The sequence below is a fragment of the Eubalaena glacialis genome, chromosome 12, assembly GCF_028564815.1.
Source record: "Eubalaena glacialis isolate mEubGla1 chromosome 12, mEubGla1.1.hap2.+ XY, whole genome shotgun sequence".
Lineage (NCBI taxonomy): Eukaryota > Metazoa > Chordata > Mammalia > Artiodactyla > Balaenidae > Eubalaena > Eubalaena glacialis.
In genome coordinates this window covers 105,164,709-105,183,936 of record NC_083727.1, presented here as the reverse complement: position 1 = coordinate 105,183,936, position 19,228 = coordinate 105,164,709, and the positions used below count along the sequence as shown (strand labels likewise).

At 36.2% G+C, this 19,228-nt stretch overlaps 1 protein-coding gene across 1 annotated transcript in view; it reads left to right on the top strand.

The window, feature by feature from the left end:
- The window catches only part of ME1 (malic enzyme 1), a 192,134-nt gene that overhangs the window by 26,169 nt on the left and 146,737 nt on the right, over nt 1-19,228 (top strand). The window contains exons 2-3 of the mRNA XM_061207103.1: nt 4,252-4,385; nt 8,768-8,917. Coding sequence (XP_061063086.1) covers nt 4,252-4,385; nt 8,768-8,917 — 284 coding nt within the window. The remainder of the gene's footprint in view (nt 1-4,251; nt 4,386-8,767; nt 8,918-19,228) is intronic.

Here is a 19,228-nt window from a genome sequence, read left to right as displayed (position 1 = left end):
AGTTCCACCACCTCGAAAATATTCCCTCGTGCTGCCCCTTTGTAGTCAACTCTTCTCTCCACTCCCCGACCCGAGAACTGATCTTTTTCATCCTTATAATTTTGCTGCTTCCAGAATGTCAAATAAATGAAACCATGCAGTATGTAACCTTTTGAGTCTGGCTTCTTTCATTAGCATAATGCATTTGCAGTTCATCTATGTTTCTTGTTTCAGTAGTTTTTCTTTTTTACTATTGTGTAATATTCTTGTGTACCAATGTAGCTTAGTTGTTTCAGGTTTTTTGCGATTATTACTTTCCACTGTCTTTTCTACTTCTTTAAACCTTCTTTCTTCACTTTTCTGCTTTGTCTTCTCCGAAACATATAATAGCAACTGTATAGTTATAGCAAATCAGTAATTGATTAATGATTTTTTAATGATTAATGTGTTAATCCAACACATTTTTTGTTCATCACCTACAAAGTGACGGGTGTTATTCTGGACACTAGGGATTCACTGGTTGAATAAAACATACAAACATCTCTGCCCTAATACGATTATGGCTTCAAACATTAAAATTAATGAATTCTATTATCATAATGCATTACCATACGTGTAGAGATTATCTTAAAGATTTTTGTGATTTACTTAATGTTTTCCTTTTTGCCATTCAGCTTGATTATTTTTAGTCATTATACAGGGAAAGAAGAAAAACTACTGACGTTCGTTGGAAACATTAAAGACTGTTAGGGTGGAATATAGATCCTATTTGTTCTGTCTTTATGGCAGTAGTTTCTAATAAATTATTCAGGACAAAGTTTCTTTCTCAGTTATGTTTGCTCTGTGCAAACATGGTTTCTAATGTAAGTCTCCTGTTATGCCAGGAATTTTGTTTTCATTTTTGCTTGAGAGTCTCAGTTTTCTCAAGAAGATATACGTAGATTAATTAGTAGAGTCTAGAAGAATAGCTGTCCTGTTTGTTGCCCTCAGCAGTGAAACAACATACCATTCTGCTGTCTAGGGATCTAGTCCAAAAGGGTTTTTTAAGGAGGAAGGAAAGTAAAAGAAAGAAAAAGAGAAAAACAGGGTTGAACCTAGAGTGTATGAGAATACTTTTAGTTAATTAGAATTATATGTGATCTGGAAACCTAATATATGTATAGCTAAGCTTTTCAGCTACATAAAAGACTTAGTAGAAGTCATTTGAAAGTTAGAACCTGCATGTGTACTTTGGATACACTGTCCTTTGTTGGATAGGCCCTGCAGGAGAACCCTAAGATAAAAATTCTTTGAAACAGGTATATGTTACCTCAACTTTTTAATAAGGAGAATGTATTAAGCTAGGCTGTCACTGTCAAGTTTTAGATGTAACTGACCTGTTTATAAATTTCTGCAAAATATATTAATATGTCTCTGTTAGTATGAAAAAATGCAATAGAGAGCCGGGATTATTACATTGTTCAAAATTCAACTTATTGTTTCTCTGAATACTTTTTGGGAAGCTGCTGGTTGGTAGGAATCACACTGATGTGTCATTCTTAAAACTGCCGTATAGATTTAAACTTTTTCAGGGGTTTTAAGATTTAAGTTTACATATTCATTGATTTTTTTAAAAATTCACAAAGAGTAGTAATAGGATATGAACCCAGTCATAGGACTTTAACTCTTTAACTTGGCTCAGTTCTTCAGATTTCTAAGCCCTAGTGGTTTGTTTGTTTTTGTTTAAGAGTTGAATTGGTACTTTAGTGCATGTTGGAAAATTTGGCTAACAGCCTATGGGAGTTTGTAGTTACTAAACATCAAAGAATATAGCAAGAGATATCCAGGTGGCGTTATCATTTACATGGCATAAGGTATGGTAAACCTGTTAGACTGAGGAATTGTTTCAGACCAAACATTGGAAAATTCATGTAAAAAGACTGGCTAATGACACCAATAAATGAGTTAATGCCGTTATAAAGTGAAAGAACGAGCATATGTTAGTACTTCCGATAATGAGCCTTATTCTCAGAATATTGATATTTTGATTATTATTTTTGCAGGCAGATTTTCAAGGGCATAACATTCAAAAGTTTGCTGCTTCTTCACATATATTCATATGTTTTTGAGACTTTAACTTCAGCCTAGCTATTTTCCCATTTTTAATTTCCAAGTTTTCATTTCAAGCTAGAGAAAAGTCTATTGTCTTCTTTTTCAAATACATTACTGTATATAATTCTTCATTTCTAGGAAGCAGACATTTTACATTATATGTTTATATTTTAAAGTATTTTACTTTATGTCCTTATAAAAAGTTTTACTTTATATCTTTATAACAAGTTGTATCTTTAGCAGGTAAAGTATGCCTTCCATTTTGTAGATTCCTTTTTCACAAAAACATCCCTTTCTGGTTACTTTAAATTTTAGATGTAATTTTACCAGGCTTGATAGGCGAATCCGTTTCCTGAGCAGCAGTTTTAATGTTTTTAAAATTTTAATGTAAGTCTCTAAAATATTTAAAACTTTCTATTTTGTTTATCTTGCACATTACTGAGATCTAATTATGTCAGTTACTGTTCTGAGCACTAGGGATAAAGCAGTGAAAAAAAGAACAGACAAAATTCCCTGACCTCATGGAATTTGCATTCTGGTGGGGACACAAACCACAAATGAAAAAGAAAATGGCATGGAAGTGTTCTAGCAACACCGCAGTGTCTCCTGGTGTGGACGGGGACTCCAGGCAGAGGATAGAGAGGCTGCGCTGGTCCGCTGTGCTCCAGGCATCTGGGAGGGAGTGATGGCACCAGGCACGGCTGGACACCCTGGATTATCCTCTCGGAGGGGGACCATCCTGCTGCTGTCCACGTGTATTAGGACTCCGGAGGACCCCCCGCTGGGCATGTAATGGGGCTTTTGTAGTGAAGGAATGGCTGCTGGTGGAGCAAAACATCTTGGAAACGGACACCAGCCGTGCCCATAGCAGTGGAGCAAACCCGCCCATCATCACGTTGGGGCCAGACCCAAAGCAGTCAGTCTAATCGAAGAAGCCTCTTGGGCTTCAGTATCTCCAGGGAGATCCTAATTTTCCAGATGAATGACTACTGGGTTTATCTGCTATTACTTCCCCTCCTATTATATCCTGGCCAGTCTCCTAGGTCCATTCTGGGTTTTTGTAGGCACTCATCAGTTCTATTTTGTTTGCTTGTTTTTGAGCCTCATAGTTTGTAATGCTGTTGTTTGGTACAGTCAGTGTTCGTGTAAACAGATGATGTAGGTATAATAATAAGGCTCGAATGGGCTTACTGGGTGAGTCTGGAAAAGCTTTAGAGAGGAGGGAGCGTTTGAGGTATGGCTTGAAAGGAGAGAAGCAGGGAAGGAAGACATTCTTGACTGTGGTATAGTGCAAGAAGAAAGGGGTGCGGCATGTCCATGCAATGGTGAGAAGTTTTGTGTAACTAGGAGTGTATAATTAGTGGGAGATAGCTTGGGAGAGGAGTGTTGGAAAAGGTACCTCGGAATCATAGATAAGGCGTCTCCTGACCTATTTTATACATAGGAACACAGCAGGGGACTTCCCTGGTGGTCCAGGGGTTAAGAATCGGTCTTGCAATGCAGGGGACACTGGTTTGATCATTGGTCGGGGAACTAAGATCACACGTGTCGCAGGGCAACTAAGCCTGTGTGCCGCAACTACTGAGCCCACGTGCTCTGCAGCCCACGCGCCACATCTAGAGAGGACCCCGTGCACGGCAACAAAGAGCCCGCACGCCACAACGAAAGATCCCGTGTGCCGCAACTAAGATCTGATGCAACCAACCAACCAACCAACCAACCAACCAATAAATAAATAAATAAATAAATAAATAAATAAATAAATAAATAAATATTAAAAAGAAAAAGAAACACAGCAGGTCATAGGTGACCTACTCATGTTCATCATTTAAAAACCTTTTGTAATAACTACTATTCATTTTTAAATTTAATGATACTAATACTGATCATTATATCTTCTTTCATTTGCGTGGCTTCAGATAATTTCCTCCTATCCATTGCCTGATTTTATCCTAACATTATCTAAGTGACACAGATCTGAAAATATTATCCTAATATTTAAAGGTGAGGAAAGTGAGGTGTGGAGAGATTACATGGTTTACTCAGTCACATGGCCACGCTTGGAGGGATGCCAGGTCTTCTGATTTTCAATTCCATATACTTGTTGGATTTATTTGGTGTGTAGATATGCGTTTTGTCCTTTTCCCCCCTTGAATTATCGTGTTTTCCTTTTCTCCATAGGACTTGGCTTTTACGCTGGAAGAGAGACAGCAATTGAACATTCATGGATTGTTGCCACCTTGCTTCATCAGCCAGGATATCCAGGTCCTTAGAGTAATTAAGAATTTCGAGCATCTGAACTCTGATTTTGACAGGTAACATGTTCCTGAAGGTGATTTTTATATGTCTCATAGGCAACTGTCTAGTTTATTTTTTATCAGATGAGAAAGTTTAAATATTTAGTGCTTTGGAAAGAGTAGCCAGTTTTGAGGAGGATTTGCCTGTAAATACAATGATGTTTTGTAAAAAATTTACCATCTGTAGGAACATCTGAACAAATTAAAATTTTCTAAACTATATCCTCAGAAAGACAACTTTTCTCTTGTGATAAAGTTGTTGCTATGAAGGTGAATTACCAGGAAATGCCATTCCAAACTAGGTGAAAGTGGCTTTGAGTCAGACACTAAGTACGTTGTAGGTGAAAGTGCACTTTTTCATCTTCCAAGTGTGGTTCCGACACTTTTGTGAATTTAGGCCACTTACTTTGTTTAGAACCCAGTTTCCATGTTTGTACAAAAAGATAAAGGTAACCTTGGGAATTAGCTAGCCCTAAGTTGAAATTCTGGCTGTATCTCACTAGAGCAAACCACTACACCCACTGCCATGACCATTGCATGTGCCTTGCCCTTTGCTTTTGATGCCGCCTTTTCATATTAAGGTGTTAGACCCACCTACACCTCAGTTTTTCCATTTGTGGGTTGAAGAGAATAATAGTTATTTGAAAATATTGTTGTGAAGGTTAGAAGAGAGAGCTAACCCAGTACCTAGTAAGTCTTGGTATTAGTCAGGGTTGTCCAGAGAAATAGAACAGATAGGATGTGTGTGTGTGTGCGTGTGCGTGTGTGTGTACACATACACACATACACAATGAGAGGGAGGGAGAGGGAGGGAGAGGGAAGAAGAGGGAGGGAGGGGTTTATTGATTGATTGATTGATTTTGATTGCAAAGAATTGGCTCAAGTGATTATGGAGGCTTGGTCAGTCCTAAATCTCCAGTTGGAGCCCCAGGGAAGAGTTGCAGTTCAAGTCCAAAGGCAGTCTGCTGGCAGAATTCTTTTTTTGCTCTGGCGTTGGAGGGAAGGCCAGTCTTTGTTCTCTTAAGGTTTTCAATTGATTGGATGAGGCTCACACACATTATAGAGGGTAATCTGCTTTATTCAAAGCACACCAATTTAAATGTGAATCTCATACAAAAACCGCCTTCACAGAAACATCCAGAATAGTGGACCAAATATCTGGGTGCTGTGTCCTAGCCAAGTTGACACATAAAATTAACCACTCCTTTTCAACTTGGCACCCATGCACGTCTCCTTAAACCAAACTGAATCTCTGCATAAAGACAATAAAAAGTCCTACCTCTGCCTAACATGATAGAACTATCCCAGGTACAACCGAAAACACACTAACTCTTTCCCCAAAAGAGGATGTAAAGCCCTTGGTGATATTTACCTTGCTCCTTGATGTCTCTTGACTTTAATACCATGATGTAAAGTTAACTATACAGTTGACCCTTGGGGACTTCCCTGGTGGCACAGTGGTTAAGAATCCAGCTGCCAATGCAGGGGACACAGGTTCAAACCCTGGTCTGGGAAGATCCCACATGCCTCAGAGCAGCTAAGCCTGTGCACCACAACTACTGAGCCTAAGCTCTAGAGTCCGCGAGCCACAACTACTGAGCCCGCATGCCACAACTACTGAAGCCCGAGCGCCTAGAGCCCGTGCTCCACAACAAGAGAAGCCACCGCAATGAGAAGCCCGCGCACCGCAACGAAGAGTAGCCCCCGCTCGCCGCAGCTGGAGAGAGCCTGTATGCAGCAATGAAAAAAAGACCTAATGCAACCAAAAATAAATATAAATAAATAAATAAATAAATTTAAAAAAAAAGTACAGTTGACCCTTGAACAACATGGGTTTGAACTGTGCAGGTCCACTTATATGTGGATTTTTTCGATAAATACATCCTACAGTACTACATAATCTGTAGTTGATTGAATCCTTAAATGAGGAACTACAGATATGGAGGGCCAACTATAAGGTTATATGTGGATTTTTGACTATGTGGGGGTCGGCACCCCAATCTCCGCATTGTTTGGGGTCAACTGTATTTAAATACTATGATATAAACTCAGTACATCTTAGGTTACATGATAAAGGGGTAAGAGAGGGAAAAATTATATTTGTTTACATATATTTGTATATATATATTACAAATATATATATATACACACATACACGCAAACATATTCATAACAAAATAAGGAAGAATACACATGGTAATTACAGTCCTCATGTCTGTAACTGGTCACGTGATCAGAGCTGGTATTTATGACTACCTTCTGCCCCTACCCATTTCACGCTTCCTTTGCCTTCAGCCAGTATCTCAGCCAGTCTTGACTCCTTACCTGGTAGAGTGAGCCAAATCTTTAATTCTGGAGAGTCTGGGCCGTTAGTAGTCCTGTCTGAATTGGGTTGTTGTAGTTTCCCATTGACTTTAATCATGGGGACCCCCTAATGGATCTCTTGTATTCCAGACACCCTCTTCCTTACCTCCATTATGGAGCGGGAGTCTGATTTCCCCTTGAAGTCAGGATTGGTCACCCCAGCCAGCACAGTAACTCCCTTCTTTGCCGGTTACTTCGGAGGCACGTGGTGCCCCAAGTGGCCAGTGGCAGTCTTAACTTCCAGTTCAGTGGAATCATTGTCTCCTGGTGGAAACATTCCTCCCTTTGGAATGAACACTTCTAGGCCAGTGGAGCATAACGTCACAGGGACCGGAAGCAGGAATTTTGCTGGCGGGTCACTGGGGGATAATGGTGAGTGGTGCCGCTTCCATTTCCACCCCTGTGATTCTGGGACCTGTGAATGCTGGCTATGGGAGAAATAGAACCATATATTGGATGCTGATTCAGAGCATGTATAACCTCCTGGAATATCTTGCCCCAGCTTTACAAGGTGTTGCCACCTAGCTGGTGCTGTAACTGAGTCTTCAGAAGGCCATTCCACCATTCTGTCAAGCCAGCTGCTTCAGGATGGTGGGGACATGGACCAGTGGATTCCAATGAGCAAGGGCCCATTGCCTCACTTCATTTGCTGTGGAGTGAGTTCCTTGCTCAGAAGTCATGCTGGGTGGAATTCAGTGGATGAGGCATTTTGTAAGTCCATGGAGGGTAGCTTTGGCAGAAGCATTGTGTGCAGGGAAGGTAAGTCTTCATACAGAGGAAGTGTCTCTTCCAGTAAGAACCAGTGCCGTTCCTTCCGTGATGGAAGCTGTCCAGTGTAATCCACCTGCCACCAGGTAGCTTGCTGATCACGCCATGGGGTGGCGGCATATCAGGGGCTCAGTGTCGGTCCCTGCTGCTGGCGGATGGGACTCTCAGCAGTGTCTGTGGCCAGGTCCGCCTTGGTGCGTGGAGGTCCCTGTTGCTGAGCCCATGGGTACCCTCCATCCCTGCCATGGCCACTTCTTTTATGAGCCTGTAAGGGATGACGGGGCAGCTGAGGAAAGAGGCTGACTCAGTTTATTCAACATGTATATTTGCTTCTTAAATTCCTTCACCATCCCTTTCACATATTTCTTAAGTCCTTCCTTCAGCCTCTTCCATTTTTACTTTATATTCTTTTCCTGGGCCATTTTATCAGCTGCCTCCTCGGAGCTAATGATTTTCATATTTTTATCACAGACTGTCCCTCAGAGATTTTTGAATTAATTCAAAATTTTAATTAATTATTTATTTAATAATCAAGATTTTAATAATTAAGATTTAATAATTAATAAATTAATTATTCACTGAATTGAATTATTAATTCAATGAATTATTGAATGAATTATGAATTATTAATTCAAATTTTAATTAATTAATTATTAAGATTTAATAATTATTTAATTAATAATTAAGATTTAATCTTAACAATTAAGATTTTTAGTTAATTAATTAATTATTTTTGGTCTGCGTTGTGTCTTTGTTGCTGCGTGCGGGCTTTCTCTAGTTGTGGCGAGCGGGGGCTACTCTCCGTTGCGGTGCGCAGGCTTCTCATTGCGGTGGCTTCTCTTGTTGCGGAGCACGGGCTCTAGGCACGCGGGCTTCAGTAGTTGTGGCACGTGGGCTCAGTAGTTGTGGCTCCCGGGCTCTAGAGCGCAGGCTCAGTAGTTATGGCGCACGGGCTTAGTTGCTCCGCAGCATGTGGGATCTTCCCGGACCAGGGCTCGAACCCGTGTCTCCTGCATTGGCAGGCAGATTCTTAACCCCTGCGCCACCAGGGAAGCCCCTCAGCACTGATTTTAACGTTTTGAATGACACTAACTCAGGTTTATGGTACTTCATTTTTTGAGATGATTAGGAATACTTCCAAAGTCTTTTGATCAGATGTTTTCTGTGTGACCTACTGTATACTTTGTTGAGAAATGTTTAGTTAGATTTCTAACAGCTATTTTACAACTTTGTTGGAACGTAGATCTAATTATGTCCAATTTCCACAGGTATCTTCTCTTAATGGATCTTCAAGATAGAAATGAAAAGCTCTTTTATAGAGTGCTAACGTCTGACATTGAGAAATTCATGCCTATCGTTTATACGCCCACTGTGGGTCTGGCTTGCCAACAATATAGTTTAGCCTTTCGGAAGCCAAGGTATGTAAACTCTTAAGTACAATTTGTGTCTTTCTTTCTTTATTTTTTTGTAAAGTGTTTGCAATAATTAAAAAGAATTATGGAATGGAATTGAAGTTTGGAAAAATCTAAAACAAACTTCATTTAAAAGAACATTTAAAAATATAGTGTTTTATTTCTGATTTAAGATTATGGGGAAGTATTTTTTTATAAACCAATTTATGTTTCCTTTTACAGACAATAAATGAGCTTTTTTTCGGGGGGGGGGGGTAGTAATTGATCATAATTAAGCTTGGCTCTGAGATGGTAATTACCACTATTATGTTACATTTTACAAGTTAAAACAGATTCCCAATTTTCCTGAAAATAAGGAGTATATTGTTTTCCTAAATTCAGAGTTGGCATTCAACTGGCTCTTTTGTTGATTTCCTTTAAATGAAATTGTAATCACCTTTAAAGCTGTATAAAATATATAATATAGTTTTTCTAAAACCATAGCTTTATTTATTATATCACTTCAAATACTTTTGCAGCAAGAAACAATTGAAATAAGTATCAGTGCTTTTAACAGCAGCAACAATAAAAGCTTGAGTTGACTGTATTTGTGCTGCTTGCAGTTCTGAATTTAAAGATAAAAAAGAAATGTTTATAAGTTTATACCACAGAAAAAAGCCTATTGAAAATACTGTCATTGAAATGAGTATTTTTGAGGTAAGATCTGAAAGTTAGATTGAACATGTAGATTTCTTGAAGGTATATTGATGTAGTGATAATATTTTGCACACTTGTGCCACATTACTTTTTGTATAAGGAAAAGAATTAGCCACATTATCCCTTGTATAAAGAGAAGAATTATATGTAGATGGTCTGTTGAATTACACTAATAGCACGTATCTATGTTGCATTTATATAATGGCTATGTTAACAGTGAATAAATTTTTTTCATAGAAAAACAAGAGTTAGAATTTAGCTGGTAATTGTATTAGGACAGATAATTCTTTTTTGAGTATATCAGTATTTTTTAATCATACAAATAATACATATTCATTATTGAAAGAATGAGAAAATACATATATAAGGAAGGAAGAAATATTTTAAAAATACGCAATGTCATCATAGCAAAAATCCCGGTACATACAAATACATGCTGTTTTCCTTATAGAAGGGATCATACTGTACAAACTGTTCTTTACCTTACTGTTTCTCTGAGTGACATCATAAAATATATATGTCTGTCCATGTCTATAAAATATATTTCTACATAAAGAAAGACTCTTAATAAAAGTGTAAGTGTATACATCTTAGCTGTTTTAAAATATAATTTAAGCATATTTATTGAAATTCAAAGTTTTCTATGAGATCCTGAGAAGTGCTGACAACTATAAGACATGTAGAAGAGCTTAGCTCAAAGTATGTGGGTTGAAGTTGACATAGAAATCCCAATAGCAACAGTTATTTTTTTGAGCACTTACTAGGTACTAGATGATTTTCTAAGGGCTTGGGATACATTGGTGATGATTTTCTAAGGGCTTGGGATACATTGGTATATATATAAGTCTAAAAGCAGAAGAGACAGGGAAACAAAAAGTAATTGTCTGGAGTGTTGGGAGGCAATAAGTGTTATGGGGAAAGAAAGAGTTGAGCAGGAAAAGGAGGATGCGGAGTGTCATGTGCTTTGGGGGAGGGGCAGTAGCTGTTTTACATAGAGTGGACATTGTAGGTTTCATTGGAAGATGATATTGGAGGGTGAGAGGGGGAGATACAAGGGGAAACGTGTACCAGGCAGGAGGGATGGTCAGTGCCAAGGCCCTAAGTGGGAAAATGCCTGGAGAGCAGGAGTAGCATAGAGACAGGGTGGAATGAGAGAGGGCTGACTAGTAGATGAGGTCACAGATGTAGGATAAATAAGAGGGTACAGAACCTATAGCTTCTTGTCAGCTATTTTGAAGAACATTGGCTTTTACCATTAGTTAAATGGGTAGAAGAATCAGGTAGCAGGCTATTGCAGTAAACCTAGTGAGTGATAACAGTGGCTCAGATTAGGAGGGTAGCAATGGAGTTAGGGGTACGAGTTCAGTTTCTGGATAAAGATAAAGTCACGAGGACTTCCTATTGGATTGGAGGCTTCCTAGAGCAGTGGTTGAAGGTATGGGCTGTGGAGTAGATGGCCTATTTTCACTTACTGGTTTTGCCGCTTGTTCTAGCGTTGAATAAATTAGTTAACCTTTCTGTGCTTCAGTTTCCTCCTCTGTAACGTGGGGATAATACTACAGCCCAACATCCTTTATCCACATTTTTTAAATCCCAAACTTTGAAAACCAAAACATAAAAAAAAAAAATCTCATTTGGGACCAAACCTGATCTATCGGAGCCCATTTGGTGGCAAAATTTGAACTGAATTTATATGGGGATATTTATAGGATTTATGTGACTTAGTGTCATTTCTTTTTCTTTAGAAGTATTAGTGTATTTGATTATGGGGAACTTTGTCAGAAATAATCTGATAGGTATGTAGTTAGATGGATAGATAGGTAGATAGATAGATAAGAAGGAGAGGAGAGGGAGAGGAAAGGGGAGAGATGGGGCGAGATGTAGCAGGGCATTCATAGCAAAATGCTCACAAATGTTGATTCTAGGTGACATATTCATGGTATTAGTCTATCAACTTTTCTGCAATATTTAAAATTTAAGTAAAGGAATACTTTACTAACAGAGAGAAAGTAAAATTTCCACAAGTGTTTCTAAATGATCGCTTTATGGCAGTTTTCTGTCATGTTGATTTTTAATGTGTATATTTTGTTAAACTTTTGGTGATTTTGAAGTTCTTTTTTATTGAAATAATTGGCGTGCAATGTTATGTCATCAGGGAGGACGTCTGTGGTTGTGATATCCCTCCTGTTTGTCGGCCGCCAGCCCGGGCGTGTGGGTCCTGAGCAGACCGTGTCTCCACCTCTTCTACCCATCTCATTGTGGCCCCTTCTTTATATATCTTTATAGTTGTGGATAATCTTTTCTGCTAGTCTTTAGGTTGTTCTCATAGATAGTTGCTCTGTAAGTGGTTATCATTTTGGTGTGCCTGTGAAGGAGGTGAGTTTAGAATCATCCTACTCCATCATCTTGATCCTACCCCCCCCTTAATTCTTTAGTAGAATAATTCTCATGGGTTCTCCCATGATTGTAAAAAAAGAAACCTGTTTGAAAATGTGTTATGTGACATATATCTAGATATTATATTTAATTAGAAAGGAAATTGTGATTGTGTTTGAATAATGATGGATCTTTCAGGCATCAGTTAGCATCTAGACTATTTTTTTTTAAGCCAAAATTGACAAATGTCTTTTCAGCCTTTCCTACTGCAACAGTAAGTATTCAAAGACATTTAGAAACTAAACAGGAGGATTATACCTCTTATTATATTTACTTTGTGGGTTTGGTGGTAGCAATTAGAAACATAATTAGTGAAAGTTAAGGGTTAATAGTACAAGTACTGAGCTTAGTACAGTTGCAAATAGGTATATCTTTTGATCTTATACTTTTTAATATATCTTAATGACATGATACTTTCCTATGGCTAGATATTTATTTTTCATTTTGAATATGGCATTAAAATCTGGCTAGGCATCCAAAAATAAATTCTTATATGAATAACTCTACTTGTAACATTTTTTTCTTGAGGTATGATGCTGGAATATTCATTTGTTGGTGTTGTGTGGAATTTCTTTTCTCTTTGGCATAGATACATTGTGTGGGTTTTTTCAACATGTCGTGGATAATGATTTTTAAGAATGTTGTTGAGTTTGCTTAGATTATCTTGTTCCCATAACATTCAATTCTTGCAGAACTTTCGGTATTTGGTAGTGCGATATGCTTATGTCAACACATCTAATCGTGGCTAATTTGTAGATGATAGAGGTGTGATTGTTGGAAGCTGAAGACAATTCTTTTTTATATTTTTGCAGAATGCTGATCCTACTGTGCTACTTAAATTACTTGTATTCTATGAAACTGTTCTTAAAGAAAAGTTTTGTGCAAATTGATAATGCAGGTTTATGTAAAGGATAGCTAAAGCAGATTTATGTAATTTCTTTGGAAATATTTCTGCCTGCTGTATTTTACACTGCATTTTCCAAGAATCATCTCCTTCTCCTATAAGTTCTTATTAGCTACATTACCACTTCACCATGCCTTTGGCAGTTAATCATGTTCCTATTTTTGGTATTTTGAATGTTCTATCAGGTACTCTTGGTCTCTTTTCTTTTTTAATTTAATTTAATTTATTTCAGTTTTTAAATTGAGGTATAATCAGCATATTATATTAGTTCCAGGTGTATAACGTAACGATTCGATATTTGTACGTATTGTGAAATTATCACCACAAGTCTAGTTAACATCCATCACCATACATAGTTACAAAAGAACTTTTTTCTTGTGATGAGAACTATTAAGATATACTCTCTGAGCAACTTACAAGTATGTAAAGCAGTATTATTAACTATAATTGCCATGCTGTATATTACATCCCCAGGACTTATTTATTTTATAACTAGAAGTTTGTAACTTTTGACCTTCACTCACTTCTCCCCGTCCCCCTCCCCCTACTTCTGGCAACCAACAGTCTGTTCAATCTACAAGCTCAGTTTTTCTTCCCCATCTTGGTTTCTTTTGTTGTCATTTTACTATTCATTTAGTTACAACTAGATTGTAAGCATCTAGAGAGAAAGGATCATATTTTAGAATTTATTCCTGTATTTCCCATGCTGTTTTAAGCTTAGTATCTGGTTGGTGCTGAATGAATGTATGTTGTTTGCTACCTCACAGAAATAGTAACTTAATATTTCTCTATTCATCCACTCATGAAGAAAAACATAAAGTGTTGGTATGATCTTTGTATCTCCTACTGTTTTAAGCTTACTGTTTTAACAGGTAAATTCTCATAAATAATAGATCCGAAAGAAATTAGCTTCATCCCAAGGAATCAGGTTATGAGGAAGTAAAGTTCTGATTAAATATAGACCATACAACTTTAAACACATAACTACACTCCTTTCAACTACTCACCTCTAAACAGTACATCACTGATACAATTTTGGCAAAAAGGATGAGCTAATACAACAGTTCGTTGGTGATAGTTTTTTTAAAAAAGCATTTCCAATGTCTGTTCTGACTAGTACCATTAATTGGTTTGCCAACACTTAGGTGAAAACAACCATTCAGTGCTCAATTTAATTGGAGAACCAGAGTTAATTAAAATTAAACAGGATTCTTTATTGTAAAATTTCTCAGAATAATATGTATTTTGAAAGTTTTTTGGTTGAGGAGAATTAGATTTAATATAGATAATATAGTTAACATAATTTTGGCACAAAGTAGTTTTTCCCAAGTAGTAGTTATTACAACTGGTACCATTATAACTCCTGGATTTCTGGATGACTAAAGGAATGATGGTGTCATTCACTGACTTTCAAAATAATTGAATATATTTATGAGAGATATAGAAAGTTCTTTTGGGGACATGTTGAGTGGTATTTTTTCCTCAGGTGTTTTATTCTTTATTGAAGTATAAAGAATAAAATAACACATTAATTTACAATGTGTTAGTTTATATGCAGAAATATATATATACATATATATACTTTTTCGTATTCTTTTCCATTATGGTTTATTACAGGATATTGAATATAGTTCCCTGTGTTTGTGTTTATATATAAACACATATAGTAGTTTGTGTTTGTTAATCCCAAACTCCTAATTTATCCCTCCCCTCTTCCCCTTTGGTAACCATAAGTTTGTCTCCTATGTCTGTGAGTCTGTTTCTGTTTTGTAAATAAGTTCGTTTGTATCATATTAGATTACACATATAAGTGATATGATATTTGTCTTTCTCTTTCTGACTTATTTTACTTAGTACGATAATCTCTAGGTCCATCCATGTTGCTGCAGATGGCATTATTTCATTCTTTGTTATGGCCGAGTGATATTCCATTGTATGTATATATACACCACATTTTCTTTATCCATTCATCTGTCGATGGACATTTAGGTTGCTTCCATGTGCTGACTATTGTAAAGAGTGCTTCTGTGAACGTTGGCGTGCAGGTATCTTTTCAAATTATAGTTTTGTCCGGATGTAAGCCCAGGAGTGGGATTACAGGATCATATGGCAACTCTATTTTTAGTTTTTTAAGGAACCGCCATACTGTTTTCCATAGTGGCTGCACCAATTTACATTCCCACCAACAGTGCAGGAGGGTTCCCTTTTCTTCATACTGTCTCCAGCATTTATTGTTTTACATTTTAATGATGGCCATTCTGAACAGTGTGAGGTGATACCTCATTGTGGTTTCAATTTGCATTTCTCTAATAATCAGTGAAGTTGAGCATCTTTTCTTGTGCCTGTTGGCCATCTGTAGGGACATGTTGAGTTTTAAATGTCTTTGGGACTTCCAAATTGAGGGGGGTGTCTAATAGGCAATTAAATGTATGGACCTGGAACTTAATAGATAATGTATTTAAGGATCCTAGTATTTTAACTCACACATTATATGTGCTACATAAAAGGTACATGTTTTGATTTTGGCAATGATGAAGATTATTAACAAGACTAATTGTCAAAGAGAATCCATAAGATGTGGTGTTTTGCTTTATTTTTCCCCAGAAAATTCTTAGAGAGATGCATGGAAGGAAATACTAAGATGAACCAAAACAAAATACTAAGATCGTTTTTCTACATTTATTGTTTATTTGTATACGTATTTCCTTTGGAATTCCAAAAAGGACTTGAAGTATAGTATTTGTTATTTAAATTGTGAGGACCAAGCTTTATTTATTACCTCATGTGCAATTTCATATGAGAATGTCTACCTAGTAATATAGAAATGGTCGTAAACATGACCATGATTAGACCATGATTATTGTAATGGAAATATATAGTTTCTGCAGAAGTGCCAAAAGTTCAGCAAATTTTGTAGTCTTGTAGGGTGAGGGTGTCGGTTTTAATTGGTATTTGGTTTATGAAAGAGCAGTAAGAAAAAAGCTTAAAAGGAATAAATGTAAAAAGAAACCTTCCCAAAGCTAATACACCTTTAACCCAAGAATGTTCTCATTATATGCTGCAGATTATAATTAGAATAGCTATCAAATGAATAGTTAATAGGATGTACACTTTCATATTGTATCCTGTTTTATAAATTTTCACATTTTAAATCTATCTGGTTTTCTTAAACAATCTTTTTTTATATGTACTATACAGGTATATGGAGATTTTACTTTATGAAGCTATAAGTATTTCAATAACTCAGTAATTAATTATAAATAAGGACAGTTTAAGTTGCTTATGGAAAAGAAACATGATTTCACAGCCAGTTTTAATAGCTGTGAGTTAGATGTTTAACCCGTAAAGCTGTGGTGCTTTGAATAGTTTTATCCTTTGTGATGTGGTCCTTTGTGATCCATTGTGATGTAAACTGCCAAGTGATCCAGTGCCCAGAGTATCTCTTGCTTTCCTAGGTCATCTCACTTTCAGAGCTAAGGGGGTTTCTGGGAAGAGGTCAGAGGAGGTCCTAAACCTCTAAGTAGTCCTGGATACAGAGCTGCCCAGGTGGACCAGGACTGTTTTTTATTGAATTTGGCTTTCTTCGATTAAGCCACTTTAGAATCTTTAGAATAAATATTTAGGAGACTTTTGAGAACCAGGGAATATTTTTGGTTGATAGCTCTGGTTCAGTTTGTAATTTTTATTTTTTATTGTATTGGAATTTTCTGTTTCTACAATTTTATTGTGTTAGAATCTCTAGAAATTGAAATAGTTGGTGTTTAAGAGAGCAGCTAATTTTTTAATGCTTCTAGAAAAGTTATCATTTAAATATTAGATATTAATAAGCTTTTCACCCTTTATCCATGGCAATAAGCCTTTGATTTGGATTTATACTTATTCCAAAATATTCTTTTGTTCATTTCTTTCTTTTCCCTTGACATAGGCCTGATATTTGCATCTACCCCCCCCCTTTTTTAAAAAAAAAAACAACAACACTACTTGGTGGAATTTTTTTTTCAAAAGTATGAAACAAGTTATTGGAATATTTGGACTAGTTCAAGTCTCTTAACTGTTACCTCAGTTGATTTTTTAGAGATAATTATTTGCAAAAAGTTGATTTTCCATTTATTATGGAGATTTAGAGGATGATGATTTGTTGAACTACTAATTAATTCAAATTGACTATTTTTTTCTGAACAGACTAAATGTCATATTTATGAAAATGTATATGTGATTTGTGCTAAATAGGAGTGAGGTAGAGTAGCCTATATCTTAAGTTCTGGAAATACAGTGTGTGCCCAGAAGTAGTTTAAAATACCAAACTATCTTCTTTCTTAAGTATTGCCTTAATTAGGAAAAATCTGGAGAATGGAAAAAATGTAGGCATGATTCAAAGAGTGTTCTTTCACATCAGGATCTAAGGATTGTCTAAACGTTTGCATAGACATAAAAATCTCTTTTGCAAGGCAGTGAAACTTATCTTTTACTGTAAAAGACACTTAAAAAGTGTAAAGTAACAGTTCATCGAGTCTCCATATTCAGCTAGAGACTTTAAGTGTGGAAAACTTGAATGGAAATTTAAGTTTAGGATCCAAAAATAACTTTGCTACAATCTGTGTGGTACACCCAGGTGTTTTAAGTTTACACATAGCATATGGAGAATTATGAAAAATTACCAAGTTTTATCTCAGGTAGTCTTTATGAAAGTGTATTAATTTGGGCGTTATTATGTTTTTAAGAAGGATTATAAATGCCAGTCTTCATTACTAAAAATAAAGAATTTTTTTAAAGGGAGGCAATAAATGGTTCTTTACATCACCTTCCCAGATCACATCTGGAATATTGTGTTTAGTTTTGGATTCCATATTTTTGAAGGGACATTGGCAAACTGAGATATAGCCAGAGAAGAGTGACTAAAGCAGTGATAGTTATTGAAAATTTGTAATGTGAGAAAGAGTTGGTGGAAATAGAAGTGTGTAGCCTAAAAGATAAGGCTTGAAAGGGACATAGTTAGGTCTTCAATTATTTGGAAGATTTTCATGTGAAAAAAGAGTATACTTGCATGGAATAGCCTCAAAATGTAGAACTAAAATCAGTAGATAGAAGTTATTACAGGGATGCAGATTTACAGTCAGTGTAGATGAAGCTTTTCTGATAATTTATCTGACATTGGAATAGACTTCCCTTATTCTCCGTCATTGGAAATATTCATGTGGTTAGATAATCAGTGGTCATACACATTATAAGTGAGATTCTTGCATTGGGTGTGATTGTAAAATAGTTGAATTCTAAGGTCACTTTTAACTAGAAAAGTCTGTGAATTTTTAAAAGAGCAGCCTACGGAAGAATAATTCCAGGTATTTGGAACACCTCACAACTAACTCACATCATTTCAAATAACCTTGCTTTCTAATTCAGAAAGTTTTTAGTAGCAACTTTAAATCACAATTTTAGGATTTATTAAAAATAATAGATTTTCAAATAAGAAGGATTGTGAACAGATTTCAAGTGATTTGATGACAAGTCTCATCAAAATTCGTACTCCTTCCCCCAGACAAACACACAAGCACATGTCAGTTTACACAGCTGTATCCTGGTTATAATGTTTCTGTTTCAACATTTCTCCAGTTTGAATGGATAAAAAGTTTAATGTTGACATTTTCTCATTTGAAGTAATTACATTCTTCTCATCTGATTTTTAAAAATTTCTTTGCAGTTTTTTTCAGACTTTGTTTTTCTGTATATGCTTTTAAACTGTTGTTTATTTTTATATATTTTCCTTAACTTAGTTACAGTTTTAGCTCGTAGAGAAATTATTAGGAAGAATTTTCCCAGAGGCAGTGCTTCATCCCTCCCCCCTGCCCCCTGCCCCCCCAATCAGTAGTTGAGGAGAAATAGCCAGGCTAGAGCTTGCTTTTATTCTTTCCACCAAATTTCCTTTGTGCTTCTTAAGTATGCTTCTGAAAATTCAAAGGTCTGTTTTTATGACAAAGCACTCTGTAGTTAATATCGTCTAAGAATTATTTTATGTACCTTTAAAAAATGTTGGTTATTTTATACGTAGGTAATTTTATAGTCTGAATTTTAACTCTTTGAAGTAAAGTCATAATTGAAGTTGTCAATTTGAGCTCCTTACTATATATTTTATAATAATATTTTATATTCACTGTAGTAAAATTTATAAAATATTTGATAGAATTCCAAATTATGTAATTATCTACTTAAAATAAATCATGAAAGTTATTGAATTTCATTTCTTTCTAAGCAAGGAAAATTTTCATTTATCAATATAAATTCTA